The sequence below is a fragment of the Mus pahari genome, chromosome 14 (assembly GCF_900095145.1).
Source record: "Mus pahari chromosome 14, PAHARI_EIJ_v1.1, whole genome shotgun sequence".
Taxonomy (NCBI): Eukaryota; Metazoa; Chordata; class Mammalia; order Rodentia; family Muridae; genus Mus; species Mus pahari.
This window is the reverse complement of record NC_034603.1, coordinates 10,704,679-10,719,511: the sequence shown is the minus strand read 5'-3', so window position 1 is coordinate 10,719,511 and position 14,833 is coordinate 10,704,679. Positions and strand designations below refer to the sequence as shown.

The window sequence follows — 14,833 nt, the reverse complement described above, 5'->3', positions numbered from 1 at the left end:
ATATTTTATTCCCTATTTTAGGGAGGAATGAAGTATCCATGTGTTGGTCTTCCTTATTTTTGATTTTCTTGTGTTTTGGAGATTGTATCTTGGATATTCTAGGTTTCTGGACTAATATCCACTTCTCAGTGAGTGCATATCAAGTGAGTTCTTTTGTGATTGGGTTACCTCACTCAAGTGGTACATTTACACAATGGAGTACAACTCAGCTATTAAAAACAATGAATTTATGAAATTCTTAGGCAAATAAAAAGCCATTTCTTTAGTCAAAGAATTTTTACATCTGTAACAGCACCATTTTGGCTTGAGTTTGAATATGAAGTTTTCAGAGAACACAGAGGGGCCTGTAAACATTATGCTTTATTTTTATGGCTGAAATTCCTTTATTTAAATATACCCCCTTTATATAAAACCTGAAAGTATGAGGTTTTTTAAAACTGTAGTATATTGTTTTTATTTTATTATTGGTGACAAAGGAGGTTTTTGTTTGAGAAAAATTTTTTCTATAAATTTTTTTTTATATATAAAACAAATTCCTTTCTTTCTTTCTTTCTTTCTTTCTTTCTTTCTTTCTTTCTTTCTTTCTTTCTTTCTTTCTATGTGTGTGCATTTCTGAATGTATGTATGTATGCATGCATGCATGTATTTATGTATGTACATGCATAAAAATTATTACAAAAGTCACCATTTATTCCTCTAACACTAAACATGTAAGTGCCACCACAAGTTTGCTTCCAAAAACATCACCTAAATGATAACAGGATTCCAATATCTTATTTTTAAGATATTTGTATGGCAAATATGTAAAACTGTAAACTCTGATCTTTTCCAAAATTATACAGGAGTATACAATAGATGTGTTTTTCCGTCAAAGTTGGAAGGATGAAAGATTAAAATTCAAAGGACCCATGACAGTGCTCCGGTTAAACAATCTTATGGCCAGTAAAATCTGGACTCCAGATACATTTTTCCACAATGGAAAGAAGTCTGTGGCCCACAACATGACCATGCCTAATAAACTCCTGCGTATCACAGAGGATGGCACACTGCTGTACACCATGAGGTAAGGACAGCTGGGGTTTCTGCAGGAAAGTATCCATACTTTTTGTTCTGTCGCAAGAAGAAAATCATCAGGGAGATGTGCCATAGTCAGGGTTTTGGTTTCCTACTTTTAAGCATTAAATTTATTCTGCCAAGCAATAATGATGCTCTAAAATATAATGCATGCATGCAGTGTCAAATAAAATGTACAAGAAGACGAGGTTAAATAATACAATGTTGCAGAGATTGTAATTCCAACCTGTTTTAATTCAGCATGAGGACCTCCATGAAGTCCATGTTATGAATTTCATATCTCCCTGCATTCCAATAAGGTACAGGTTAAAATCCTAGAAGCTATCTAATGGTATATATTTAAAGATATTTGTACAACTAAGGAAGACAAAATAAAAAGTGTGGCCAAATAAAGTTTTTTAAAATTTCCTATGGAAGTATGTATGTGAAGAAATGTACAATTTCTCAAATAGTATCCTTATCTGGAGATAATTAATTTGGCTTACTCTGAAGTCTATGTAAAATATATAATCTATATATACATATTTATATGTATAGATGATATAAAATGTTCCCAGTTTGAAATGACTGCCAAGCATAAGTATACGGTGTTTTCAGGATAGAAGAAAGGAAGTATGAAAGAACAACAACAACAAAAAATGTTAAAATTTTTTATAGAAATATGAATTTTTATGTAGTCTTTACTTGGAAATTTTGAATGGTCTATGATTTATTCTTTGATCATTTTATGAAAATACTTTTTGTTTAAATAAAATTTGGCTGCCCAGTATGAGTATTAATTGGAATCCTCTGTGCTTCCTATGTTTGGTCATTTGTTTCATTCAAATATGATGGCACATCTGCCTTCTGTCCATAACCTCACACAACCTATGCTCCAACCATTTCATTAAACTGAGATGTCCAATCCAACACTACCTGCCCCTAATTTCACCTAACACATGTAAAATTCTTTCTCTATGCACAAATCATTGAAGAAAATGGTTTTCTACTTTTATAAAATCCTGACTTTTCGTATAAAGCACAAAAGATAGCAAGGCAAGCAGAGCAGCTTCCATCACTGCCTTCAACTAAGTGCAAACACACATTGGCAGGACTGGCTAGGTCATCTTAAGAAAGACAAAAAATCTATTAAAAATATCCAGTTCTCCACAGTCTTCTGAAGACATCAGCAACAACTTTCTTCTCATAAATAGATAAATAAATAGATAAATAAACAAATAAGAATTCTCCTTTCATTAAAATATGGAAGGAGAGCATCTGCATTGACTGGGAAGATTTCTTTCACAGATGGGATCACTCATGACCCCTTGTCTTTGAGAACGCTCCATTGTTTTCAAGAATATCATCTCCCAGGGTGAGCCTACCATTAGCTTAGTGCATGTAACCTTTTAATCCTTCGCATTTCAAGTTGCACTGCATATTTATAAGGTACTGCAGCTTCAACTGTGCTGGTCATAGTACTATCCAAACTGGAGAAATCTCCTTGAAGAGAGCAAAGGGGGAAAATTCACAAGTACCACAACCTAAGCACGTGTTTCAAAATAAAGTATTTACAGAAGGAGTTTTAATAGAATCATGTGGAGCAAAAAACAAACAAAAAAAAAAAAGGACCCAAGTTTGGGTTTATTTTTGTTTTTCCTTCTTCCTGGAGAAGTTAGCAGGACATTTTTTACCTAAGGGTTTTTCTGTGTTGAATCTGAGAGGTAGGAAAAAAGAAAAGGTTTCTTTACATTCCAAGTGGTAGAGGTAATGTGTAGAGATAAATCCACATTAAACCAGGGAAATTGGCTGGATAAAAGAATCAGGACGACCTTATTGGATAAAAGAGTCAGAACCACCCAGTGAGAAGACAACAGAGAAATTCTTGCCAGGCTCTACGTTCAGTTTTGTTTTGAGAAGATAAAGGGGCCTAAGATCGGGAAAATGGACTCTGTATGATACATTTCTATGTGTTGTTATGTAATTATTTATTTGACTCTGTCTGGTTTAATTAATCAGAACAATTCTCATAGCAGGGTGGATTAGTGGGTGCTCTCTGTTATAAGAAACACCAGCAATTCTTTCTCCATCTTCAAAATCCAATCTTGTCCATTTTCACTAAGCAAACACAAAATTATAGATATCAATCATGGTAGCTCCCTCTAGTTCATTTGGTTATTGGGACTATAGCATGGGCGTGCACTTTACTTCCAACTCTTCTGTTTGCTAAGGTTAATACCATCCTACTCTAATTATCAGTATCTAATCTATAGAGCTTTTGTTTGTGTTCTGTGTTCCCTTAATTAACAAGGTTGACTGTGAGAGCTGAGTGCCCAATGCACTTGGAAGACTTCCCTATGGATGCCCATGCCTGCCCACTAAAATTTGGAAGCTGTAAGTAAATTTACTTCAAACTAGCATTATTTTTTGTCTACTAGTTTATTTATTTATTCACTTTACATCCAGATTGCTATTACCCTCCCAGTCTTCCCTCCCCCATCTCCTTTCCCTTTCTCCTCCCCTTTCTGAGAATGGGGAGGCCCCACTGGGTATCAACCTGTCCTAACACATCAAGCCACTCTTGGACTCCCCACTGAGATAAACAAGGCAGCCCAGTTAAGGTAGATGATCCACAGGCAGGTAGCAGGGTCAGGGTAAGCCCTGCTCCAGTTGTTGGGGAACCAGCATGTAGACTGAGCTGCAAATTCTCTATACATGTGAGGGGGGGCCCTAGGTCCAGGCCATGTATTCTTTTGGTTGACCGTTCAGTCTCTAGGAAGCCTCGGGGGTCCAGGTTATATGACTCTGTTGGTGTTGTAGAGTTCCTGTCCCCTCTGGGTCCTTCAATTCTTCCCCCACCTCTTCCAAAAGACTCTCTGAGTTCTGTCAAATGTTTAGCTGTGGATCACTGCATCAGTCAGCTACTTGTCGGAGGCTCTCAGAGGACAATTAGGCTAGGTTCCTGTCTTATTTTTTTGAGAGATCTATGAACTTGAGCAAGAGATTTCCAATTAGTTATGGTCTATTGGAGAGTCACAAATACAGAGAGAGCAATGTATTACAAGAATTGGCTACAAGTAGTAGGCCTTAGGTGTTTTTCTTAATTTTTTTACTTTTTAAAACATATTTTATATTTATGTATGTGTGCCTATATGTGCCTATATGTGCTGGATAATTTTCTGTAAACTTACATAAGCTAGATTTTGTGAAAGGAGAGAACCTCAATTGAGAAAATGACTCCATTATGATCTGGCTGCAAGTTGTTTTTTTGTTTGTTTGTTTTATTAGTGATTGATAGGAAGGGCCCAGCTCATTGTGTTTGATTCCATTCTTGGTCTGGTGATCATGACATATCTCATCACAGCAAGAGTAACTACCTCTAGGATACTATGTGAGTGTACCTCAGGCATCCGCGAACACCTGTGGAAGCCAGAAGAAGGCATCAAATTTACTGAAGTTGGCGTGAGCAGTGGTGATGAACTACCTGATTTCTGTGCAGGGACCTAAGCTCAGGATGCCCAGAAGTGCAGTGCATACTCTTAACCACCAAGTCATCTCTCCAGCTCCCATGTTATTGTTATTTACTAAAGTAGAAACCACGCGTTAAATCATGTAGTAGAAAAATAGTATCTAGTGGTATTTGTGGAAAAGGGAAAGGATTATTGTATCTCATAGATACTTTTTCATTCTCTTTTAAAGGGATTACAGTATTTACTTTATATTGTTCTAGAGTGTTTTTAAGAAATTATTCACAGGTGGCCAAAGACAGATGTATAAATGCTTTATCTTAATGGAGGCAGAGTGTTAAGGAGACACCTAGAAAATAATTTATTGTCATTATCACCTTAAATATTTTCCAGGTCAGTAGGACTGTCCCATGGCATTCATGAATTTATTTATGCTTTGGTTGCCATTTGATTGCATCATAGATATATCTCCATTGTGTTGACTTTCTGGATGTGTACTGCTTGATATCATCAAGGAGTACCTTTGTGTAGACAAAGGAACTTAGAGCTGTAGAGCTGGCCTCTCTGAGCTTTTCTTTCCCCTTCTATTTCTAACTATCATGCATACATAAAGTGAAGATAATGTATTTCTGGCTTCCTGCAGAGGGGTTTCAGACAAGAACTGAGTCAACTCCAGTTTACCTAACTGGCTTACTGTTCCCACTAGACAAGCAGACTGAGCAACTATTTTGGTAAAATATGATTCATAGAGGAAAAATAGTGATCGTGTAGGATGGGAGCAAGCAAAGAAAATAGCAAAGTGCCTCTATGTGCCTAGCAGCTCAGTCATGGGGAGTCATTGTTCTCTATTTATAGATCACATTCTATCCTGAAGACTCAGGATTAATAGCCTTCGAACCTGTCAGCTAAACAGGACTTTAGAGAGGACTGCCCTTTCCCACCCTTTCCTTATTTTAATGTACTCCTTACATCGTGGGCTCTTGGGTTTTTTCCTGAGTGAAAGTTACATTTCTAACCATGATGTCATTATTTATAACTTGGATGTCAAATAGTACATCAAATATATCAGGCCTTATAAGTTCCCCCAGCCCATAAAGTAACCTTAGATAGGAGAAAATGACCCACTATATTTTTCCTGAGCCAATATTAATTCAGTACCAGTATCACAATATCATCACAATGATGTCCCTAGATAATAATGTCCCTAGATAAAAATATTTTATGCCCAACTTTAATTAGGCTTCAAATATGTTCGTATTTGGTCAATGAATTACAGGTTTGTTTGGGTATTTTTGCTTTTTTTTTTTTTTTGTATTAAGTGTGGAAAGCTAAAAAAAGTGACCATGCATTTTCATATCAGATGTGTAGAGGTCACTATTGTTGATGTATGCTTAGTATTATATTTTAAACAAGGAATGTCTTTAGATCAAGTTCTTCATCACAAGACAGCATCTCTAGCACTTGTATCTGTTTTCAAGAAGATGAGGAACAGTTAGTAAAGAAAAAAAGAAACCAGTAGCTGCTTCACAAAGATCAAAGGTTTTCCTAAAGTCCTAAAATTCATCTATTTACATCTATGTATGATGAAATATGTTTTATTTTGCCTATGCTGTCAGAAAAGGTTGGGTAGAAAATATTTTCATATAGAAACATTTCCAATTGAAGGATTTGGGAGGTATTTTACAAGGAAGGAAGTAGATCTTGAGGAGAAAACAAAGAGTGTATCATACAAAAAGAATGATGTTAAAGGAAAATGGACCAGCAGCGCTCCACCTGGGTGTGTCTCTTCTGATCTTCTTGCTGTGCTTTGCTCTTCCCTTTGCCACGTTTGTGTTGCTTCCTGTCCCAGCTTTCACATCTTAGCACAGACAGCACCTCTTAAGTTCTTTCCAGGTAATTCTGGAGAGATTTGTAAATAGCACTATCTGTCCTCTTGATTCTCTTTCTAACATGTTTTATAACAGTTGTCCCTGTATTGCTATTCATTATTATTTGTGTTATGAATACTCTTTACTGTATGCAGACTACTACTTTTATAAGAGTAGGGTATATTTTATTTAACATTTTCTAGTACAGAGCATAACACAATTCAATGAATAAGAATTTATGGAATAAAGAAAAATTGTACTAACGAGCTTTAACTGCCCTTTTGCTTTTCCACATTTAAAATTCTGGGGGGATGGAGGAGGTCTGAGGAATGAAGGGAAAACCTGAAGACCTGGGCTCTTAAGCTGATAACAAGCAGCACAGCTTCATTTGACAGCTTTCCTCTTGACATCAAATCCAGAGTTAACCGTACGGCTATTTCATAACCTTAACTAGTACCTTTTGTTTTTACCATTACTTCCTAGATAATGTGATTTTTGAAACCATGTCTTCAAGCATTAGACTAAGCAATGGAAGATACTTGTCAGTTTTCTTATATTTAAGAATTATCAGTTCAAATAAACGAATGAGGTACCTTCCTTCTGTCTTCTCTTCCATAACGCACCAGCTTGCATTACAGGAGTGCGTTCCTCATTTAGGGAGATTTTTAGCAGAAGCCATGAGTACTGAGTGGTGTGAAGCTTCACTGTACTGGAGCAGAGGCCTCTATATCTCCATATACCATGGGACTTCTAAGAAATGAAGCACAAGACAGCAAAGATAACATACCAAATTTCCCTCTCCAAACACATTAGCATTCCAGAGACCACCTAACCACTGCTGCAAACAAGTATATAATACAGTAGCAGTAGATTTAATTTGCTCCAGAATGACCAGATCTTTAGAATTAGCTTCCCTGACATTTACAGACCCAGTATACTTCCTTGGCTTTTGTGCACAGAGTGGAAATTTTTCTAGAAACACACACACACACATATACACTTCAAACAGGATGGAGTAGAATGAATAGCATTGCAAGCTGCCTTCTTCCTTAGTTCTACTCCAAGTTTGCTCTCTCTATAATATGATGAAAGCATGTGGCCACTGATGCTTTTCTCTATTCATCTCTCACAAATACAGTGTGTCTATGTCTGCAAGAAAACAAAGATTTGCTCTGACCAGAAAAATATATGTTGTTGAAATACATATCCATGGACTCCAACTCCTGTACACTGTTCTCTTCTAAGAGACTTTTAAATGTTACATTTTATACCTTTATAATTGATAAAATTGTATTACTCTACACAACAGTAAAATGCTTTCCTCATTTACCCATTAAAAAAAAAAAAAACACAAGAAAAGAAAAAAATGTTTAAAAGTCCACAGGAGTGAATCTAGATTACCCATTTGCCACTTAAATTTGTCTCAGAATACATTAAATTATTTTCTCTCAATTTCCCAATACAAGTTTCTGCAAGAGATAGCTGCATGAATGGCCTTACAAAGGGTGATGGGGCAGACAGGTTGCCAACATATTATGGAGAGCAAGATCTCAGTTTTTCTGCTTCACTCAGTTCAGAGTCTAGTGATCTTCCAAGTTTTGATTCAAAGGCAGTATTTGTTTATGTAAGGAACCTCATCTTCATGTAAAGGCAACCATAATTTAAAATCTTATAATATTTTATCTTGGCCAAATACATACTTGTACACTATTCTTAAGCCTGGGTTTGAGAGTTATATTGAACAGAATAGATTAAGAATTCAATGAGCTCTAAACAATTTTATCTTTTTAGGGGGGCTTCTCCAAAACATAATTGAAATTATACTTCATAACTGTTGGTATAAAGATGACTACAGGCCAGGTTAGGTTATATTGATCTTAGATTTTAAATAAATTAAAACATTTTCATGGCCTTCTGAAAGTGTTTTGGTCCCTGGGCAGGATGCCAAATGTAACTAATGGACAAGTTGGCCACTGGCCAGTGTCTCAAGCTTCTATCATAAGGACAACCTTTGCTACCATGCCCTCCCGTCAAATAATCCAAAGCAGCTAGCTTTTCCTCCTATGATACCCCTTAAATTATTAAAATCATTGTGTATTTAAAAAGGGACAGCATCTCAGCCCATGTGAAGTGGGTATTCTGGTACTAGAAAACAGAAATACTGTGAAATCTTCTCTTTCCTTCTTCCCTCTTCTTTTCCTCCTTCCATCTATCCTGTTCTTCTACCCTCACTTCCGGCATTTCTTCCTTTCTGTCCACTTGTCTGTAATGTCAATGGATTAAGGATTCATGAGCCAGAACCTCATATGGAAGATTTGTTGACTAATAGTGACTTGGCAAATGAAAATGAGTGAGAAAAAAGGGTCTATAAAATAACTTCTCACGCCAATATTTTTAAATACAGTCAATTTAAAAGGTTGCCAATATAATTCTCTTGTCCAAATGTTCTGCAGCAACATTTCTGGTGTTAGTTTTCCACTTAATGTAAGCATTCCATGGCTCAACTTCCTGTGGTTCCAGAATTGTTGCTAATCTTACATTAGCTCTCCTGTTTCCTACTATGGCCACACTAATCTTCTTCGATTGAGACACTCCTTTGCCTGAAATAAAGATGAATAAATAATCAATAACAAAAACATATCTATTGAACAAACTCTTTCTCATGACCTCTGTTTGTGTTGACTCTGAGCCTTTCTAGGTCCTTTTCCAAATCTCAAATTGAGCCCTCCCTCTGTCTATTCAACCAGTAATGTATACTTTATCTCACTCTGTGGAATTACATCTTTATTTGCCTGTCTATTAATAACTCCTTTACATAAAGATTGTTTGTCACATAAAGTCACCCACCTTGTATATGGCTCTTTTTGTATTACAAGCACAATGCTGTATACTTTTTATGAGCTGAACATGCTAAAATTGAACAAATTACTGAAAAAATTTCAAAACTATGTATATCTATATTACCAAGCAACTGAGTATGAGCTTTCATTTCTAGCTTGCCATCTGCAACAATGTGGAAAGAAATATGAAGATGATGGAACAATCAGCTCATTAGGAGAATCATAGAGGCAGATGCATATGGGTACTATTTTCTCTTTTTAATCTCAGATGCTTATACAAGAGCAGAAGTTGTCTATGAGTGGACCAGAGAGCCAGCCCGCTCAGTGGTTGTGGCAGAAGATGGATCACGTTTAAACCAGTATGACCTTCTTGGACAAACAGTTGACTCTGGAATTGTTCAGTCCAGTACTGGTAAGTTCCATTTGATTATTTTGAAAACAATGGAAGGAAGAGGAAAATGTGTTGCGAGAATTTAAGAACTCTTTGATTCCCTTAGTGACAGAGAGGTAAGAAAAGGGAATGAGAAAATTGTCCAGAGCTATACCTGTCATTCACTATCTTCTGGCTTCTCTTTATCTGCACAATAAGAATCTAGTTCTATAAGATCATGGCAGCCTGGGATATAAGCAGAAAATTGGGTTATAAACTGAACGATGAAAGTTTGTATGAATTCATTATACCTTCAGTTTACCAGTAGAATGTAGTAACTCTGTAGTATGTTGGGAATAATCAATCAAAACCATGCAAGTCTTTGCAGTCAATATCATTATAAAAATATTAGCCATTTTGTGACCTGTAGGTCCCACTTATTGCCACACATCAACAGATTGTACATAAATACACACATTAATCACTAACTGTAGAACACACACACACACACACACACACATGCATGCACACACACACACACATACACACACACACACACACACGCACACAAACATACACACACGTGCGCCAATTTGCTTTTTTTTCCTGTAACTAAGACTATCCCACAGCTTAAGCCAAAGGAGGTATACACACTACTTAGTCTTCCATTTTTTAATTAAAAGTAGATAATGTGTGATTCTTTTTAGTGTTAAAAACAACTCTAGTCGTACTTTCAAACAACATGAGACAGTACTACTAAACTGTACATGGAGGTTCTGAGGTTATGGCAAAGTGTTATACAAAGGCCCCCAATTTATACAAGGGATTGTTTTGTATTATTTGAAATCTGATAATGGAAACAAAATAATTATAAATAAATCTGAGACACAACAAATCAGAAAGTTTATGCTTCTCCTCAAAGCTATGTATTTTAAATGTGCACAATTCCTAAAATATTTTCAAGAGCTAATAATTATGTTTTAGCACATCTTACAGAATTTAAAATTATTTAACACACTTTAATTTGTGATTTTTAAAGATAGTGATCCACTCATGTACATGAAGAATGATGCTAATTTTCTCAGAAAACAAACAAACAAACAAACAAACAGCAATATCAACAAAGTTCTGTTTTCGGATTTTATCTTGGGACCTTAAGAATATTAACATTTTCTCTCACAGCCAGCTATTGGATGGAACACAGGGTCCCCAATGGAGAAGCTAGAGAAAGTACCCAAGGAACTGAAGGGGGCTGCAACCCTGTAGGTGGAACAACAATATGAACTAACCAGTACCCCCTGAGCTTGTGTCTCTAGCTGCATATGTAGCAGAAGATGGCCTAATCGGCCATCACTGGGAATAGAGGCCCCTTGGTCTTGCAAACTTTATATGACCCAGCACAGGGGAAGGCCTGGGCCAAGTTGTGGGAGTGGGTGGGTAGGGGAGCAGGGGCGGGGGGGGTATAGGGAACTTTCAGGATAGCATTTGAAATGTAAATAAAGAAAATAAAGAAAATTTTAAAAAAGAATATTAACATTTTCAAGTAATTGATCAGCCACTTAAGTTTTACATATGATGTCTCTTTTTCTTGTTTAAAAACACCCATTCCATTTTTAGGAGCATAAATAGTTCTGCTTCTTGTTCTATAAGATGGAGAGGCTCTTCCTCAGCTTTGCCTTTACTAGCACAGGGGAGAGCCTGTCACTTTACCATGAGAAAGATGTGGATCAACATCCTGGTCCTGTTACTTACAAGCCTGGGGATGTTGGATCAGTTCTTTATCCAGACAGAAATCTATGTTTCATCTAAGGAGACAGAAATAGCAAACTTTTCATTAAAGGCAAGATAGTGACTGGAGATGAAGCTCAATATGAGATCCTTTGCATAGCATGAGTAAGTGTCTGTGTCTATTATTATACCTAAAATGATACCTAGAAATACGATTGAAGCTCTAGTTAAAACACTGAGGAATATCACACAATTGTTGCTCAAATTATTGCACAATTACTGTCACTCTAGTTCTAAAGTCTTTTTTTTTTAAATCTTACAATATGTGCTGAAAAAAGATACCTAAATATGCTCTGTTTACTTCTTTAAAATGAGCATTATGATAAGTCGGGTATCGTGACAGTCACTGGAGTTTCAATGATGCCACAGCACAGACCTTGCTCTCATGGAAGGTGAAGTCCAGAGTGGATGAAAATATAAACTATAATTATCAAAATGGGTGCTAAGTGCTGTGTGAATGCTTTCATGAGGGCAAAGAGCATGCCTATTTTCTTTATCCCTATTATTTTCTATAGTAGCTGTTCCAGAGAAGGCATTGAATAAGTATATTGTGCAAATAAGAAAAAAAAATGTAGCATAGGAGGGAAAGATATAGTTAGGCTGAGTTCCAGTGCTCAGTCATGTTTTATTTCCATGGTATCTGGAAAAAAAAAACTTCCATTAACTATATGTTCAATAACATGTTATAAGTTGACTAAAGGTTGATTTCCCTGGTCAGTGAGATTAGATGTCTACCATTCTATCTTTACATTATACATCTAAATAAGATTTAGGATAATATGTATGGTCACATATGCTCTTAGATTTTTAGCTTCATAATATTCCAGGAAATACGAGAGTAAAGCCCAGGAAACCAACCATGATGTTTAACAAACATTTGAGAAAGCCAATTCTAAAACGACTTGAAATGCAAATTTGCCAAATAATACCCCCTTTCTTCCTTACATTCTCCTAAATTTTACTCTGAATTATATCAGGAATATTGTTACTTTTAATTTATAATCTTCCCTCAAGTTATATAATCTCTAAGGATATTACAGTTCTTCTATATTTTTATTTGATATGCTTAGTAGATATGCACTTGGTGTCTAGACTTTCAATCCCCATTAAGATATGGGCTTTTCTCTTTTGTTATTCTCTCATTTTTAAATTATTATAATTTGATTCTGATACTGCTGTCACTTCTGTCACTTATTTGAATGTTTTATGCCAACGCTCTTTAGATTTTATTTAATTTAACATGCTTTTAAAACAGTAGAAGCCCTTTTGTTCTTTCACAATCACTCAGAAAAATATGTTGTTTATAATATGTATAATGTCAAATAATATTTCCCAGAACCATATTCGTTACACACTCTTCACAAAAATGTCACAGTGCAAATAACAAAAGATGATGGAATATGTGTAGATACTCATCTTCCTGACATTTTATGAAAGATGGGGTATTTTTTCCTTTAAACTGATGACATTTTTCAAATCACAATAGAATGATTTGTGAAGAATAATAAAGCGTACCCCTGGGATGGTGAAACAGCATTGGCGCATAGGCTATATTTTAGCAAAAGTCTAAGAAAATTGAGTTTTTATCATATTGGGATCACTTGTTTTCTTTCTATTGACCTTAAAGTCATTACCAACAATATACAATAATATATTTTAGAGATTTTAAAATAAAACATAATTTTATTAATGAGTATAAAGAACAGTTCTAATTAATGTACAAAGTACTTGTACATATTTAGTAAATGGTAGTTGTCATTAATACCCAATCATGGTAGATGCAGGAATGGTTTTCTTTTGTAACACTGATAGTATTTCTTTGGCAAATACATTTTAGACTTTTTTATGGAGTGTCCTGTTAGAGCAGTTATCTTTCAGCCACATAGTGTTTTACTATTGTACAGACAAGAAAACTCAGATGAAGAAAAGTCTACTTGAGGCGCTCAAGGCTATACAACAAGAAAATAGATCTAAGTATTAGACTCAAATAAACTCATTTTCTTTAGCAGCTAATAAAATTTCCCCTTAGGACATTTCTTGCTACCCTGCTGAGGACCTGGAGTTTGGGCTATTCACAATTCATTCATGAACAAAATGTTAGCAACAGAAGCCATATAGAGTTTGCTTGGCCAAGGTACTACTAAGCTGATGTATGGAAGAACATGAGCCTGTATTGCAAGTTAAGTTTGTGTTGTAGAAATCCTTGACTGCAGGGAAGAGTTTGTTCTCTACTGTGTGTAATGCAGACCATTTTCATCCTCATCCCAGGAAAGGAAAGATCATCTGATGTTGTTATCTGGCAGTTGTGTTACTAGGTGCCTAGCTGCACAAACTCAGCAGCTTTTTATTCAAACATTCCAAAGAAATTTGAAAACATAAGTTGATAACAGAGAAAGAACTAATGCGGCTAGAACTGGGAAACAAAAAGTTCTTAGAGTCTGTTTCTCCATTAACAAGACTACAGTTTTACAGAGAGAATGAAATGGAAATATTTACATGATAATTTGCTAATGATAATCATAGCGAAGCTGTCAGAACAGTGTATGATTTCCTTCTGGGAGGTAAGTCCCTCCTCCTTTAAACCAGAGTGTTCGTAGTGCTTCTCCCTTCTAGTATAGAATTATTGAAGACATTTAATTCCTAGGGCTCTTCCTTTAGGGTTCCTGTTCCAGGTTAAGTCAAGAGATATAGCTAAATAATAAACAATTCACAAGACAGACTTTAGCCATGAGCAATTGTTGAGTCCAAATGTCAACTGTACGTGTGAGAGACTTTGGTATAATGGGTATATATGTTAGGTTTCTGCTGCTATGAAAAAACAAGTACTTGAGGGAAACATTTAAAAAGGAAAAAAGTGTGCCTTGGCTCAGGAGTTTTCATAGCCAAGTCCATGATTGGATGATTTCATGGGTTTAGGGTTATGTGGCATAAAAGAAGTTAAGGCACTAAGCCTGAGGCAGACCAAGTCTTCTGATCTTACGAAACTAGGAGTCTTAAAACAATGTTTACTAGAGTTAAATGCCAGTCCAAGGCAGAAGACTTGAAACTCCCAGGAATTTAGTGTAAGTTCATCTTCAAGGACTGCAGAAGCAGCGGTCCAGTGCCCATAAGCCAGGACAGCAGTGAAATAACTGGCAGTGTTGTTCATATTCCTATACTTTGGCTTCCACCTTCTTGGTCACTAACTTGGTTAATCTACATTCAGAGAAGATCAAATGACTTTACCCCTTAGTTCCCTGAGTCATTTCCCACCTCCAGAGAAATACCCTTGTTGAGACATCTAGAAGTGTGCTGTACAAATCCACTCAAGTTACCCTGGAAACCAATTCTAGCTTTGTTTGTTGGGCTCACTGAATCTACTGCATCGCATTCAGATTCAATCTGGAAATATAAGGTCAGCTTTACCCCTTATGTATATGATAGAGCAATGGAAGAAGGAAGGAAGAA

At 36.0% G+C, this 14,833-nt stretch overlaps 1 protein-coding gene across 3 annotated transcripts in view; it reads left to right on the top strand.

The window, feature by feature from the left end:
* Gabra1 (gamma-aminobutyric acid type A receptor alpha1 subunit) overlaps positions 1–14,833 on the top strand; it is a 52,754-nt gene that overhangs the window by 28,288 nt on the left and 9,633 nt on the right. For all 3 annotated transcript variants that reach the window (XM_021212161.1, XM_029546446.1, XM_029546445.1), the window contains 3 exons: positions 843–1,063; positions 3,365–3,447; positions 9,497–9,640. In XM_021212161.1, the coding sequence (XP_021067820.1) occupies positions 843–1,063; positions 3,365–3,447; positions 9,497–9,640 (448 nt within the window). The remainder of the gene's footprint in view (positions 1–842; positions 1,064–3,364; positions 3,448–9,496; positions 9,641–14,833) is intronic.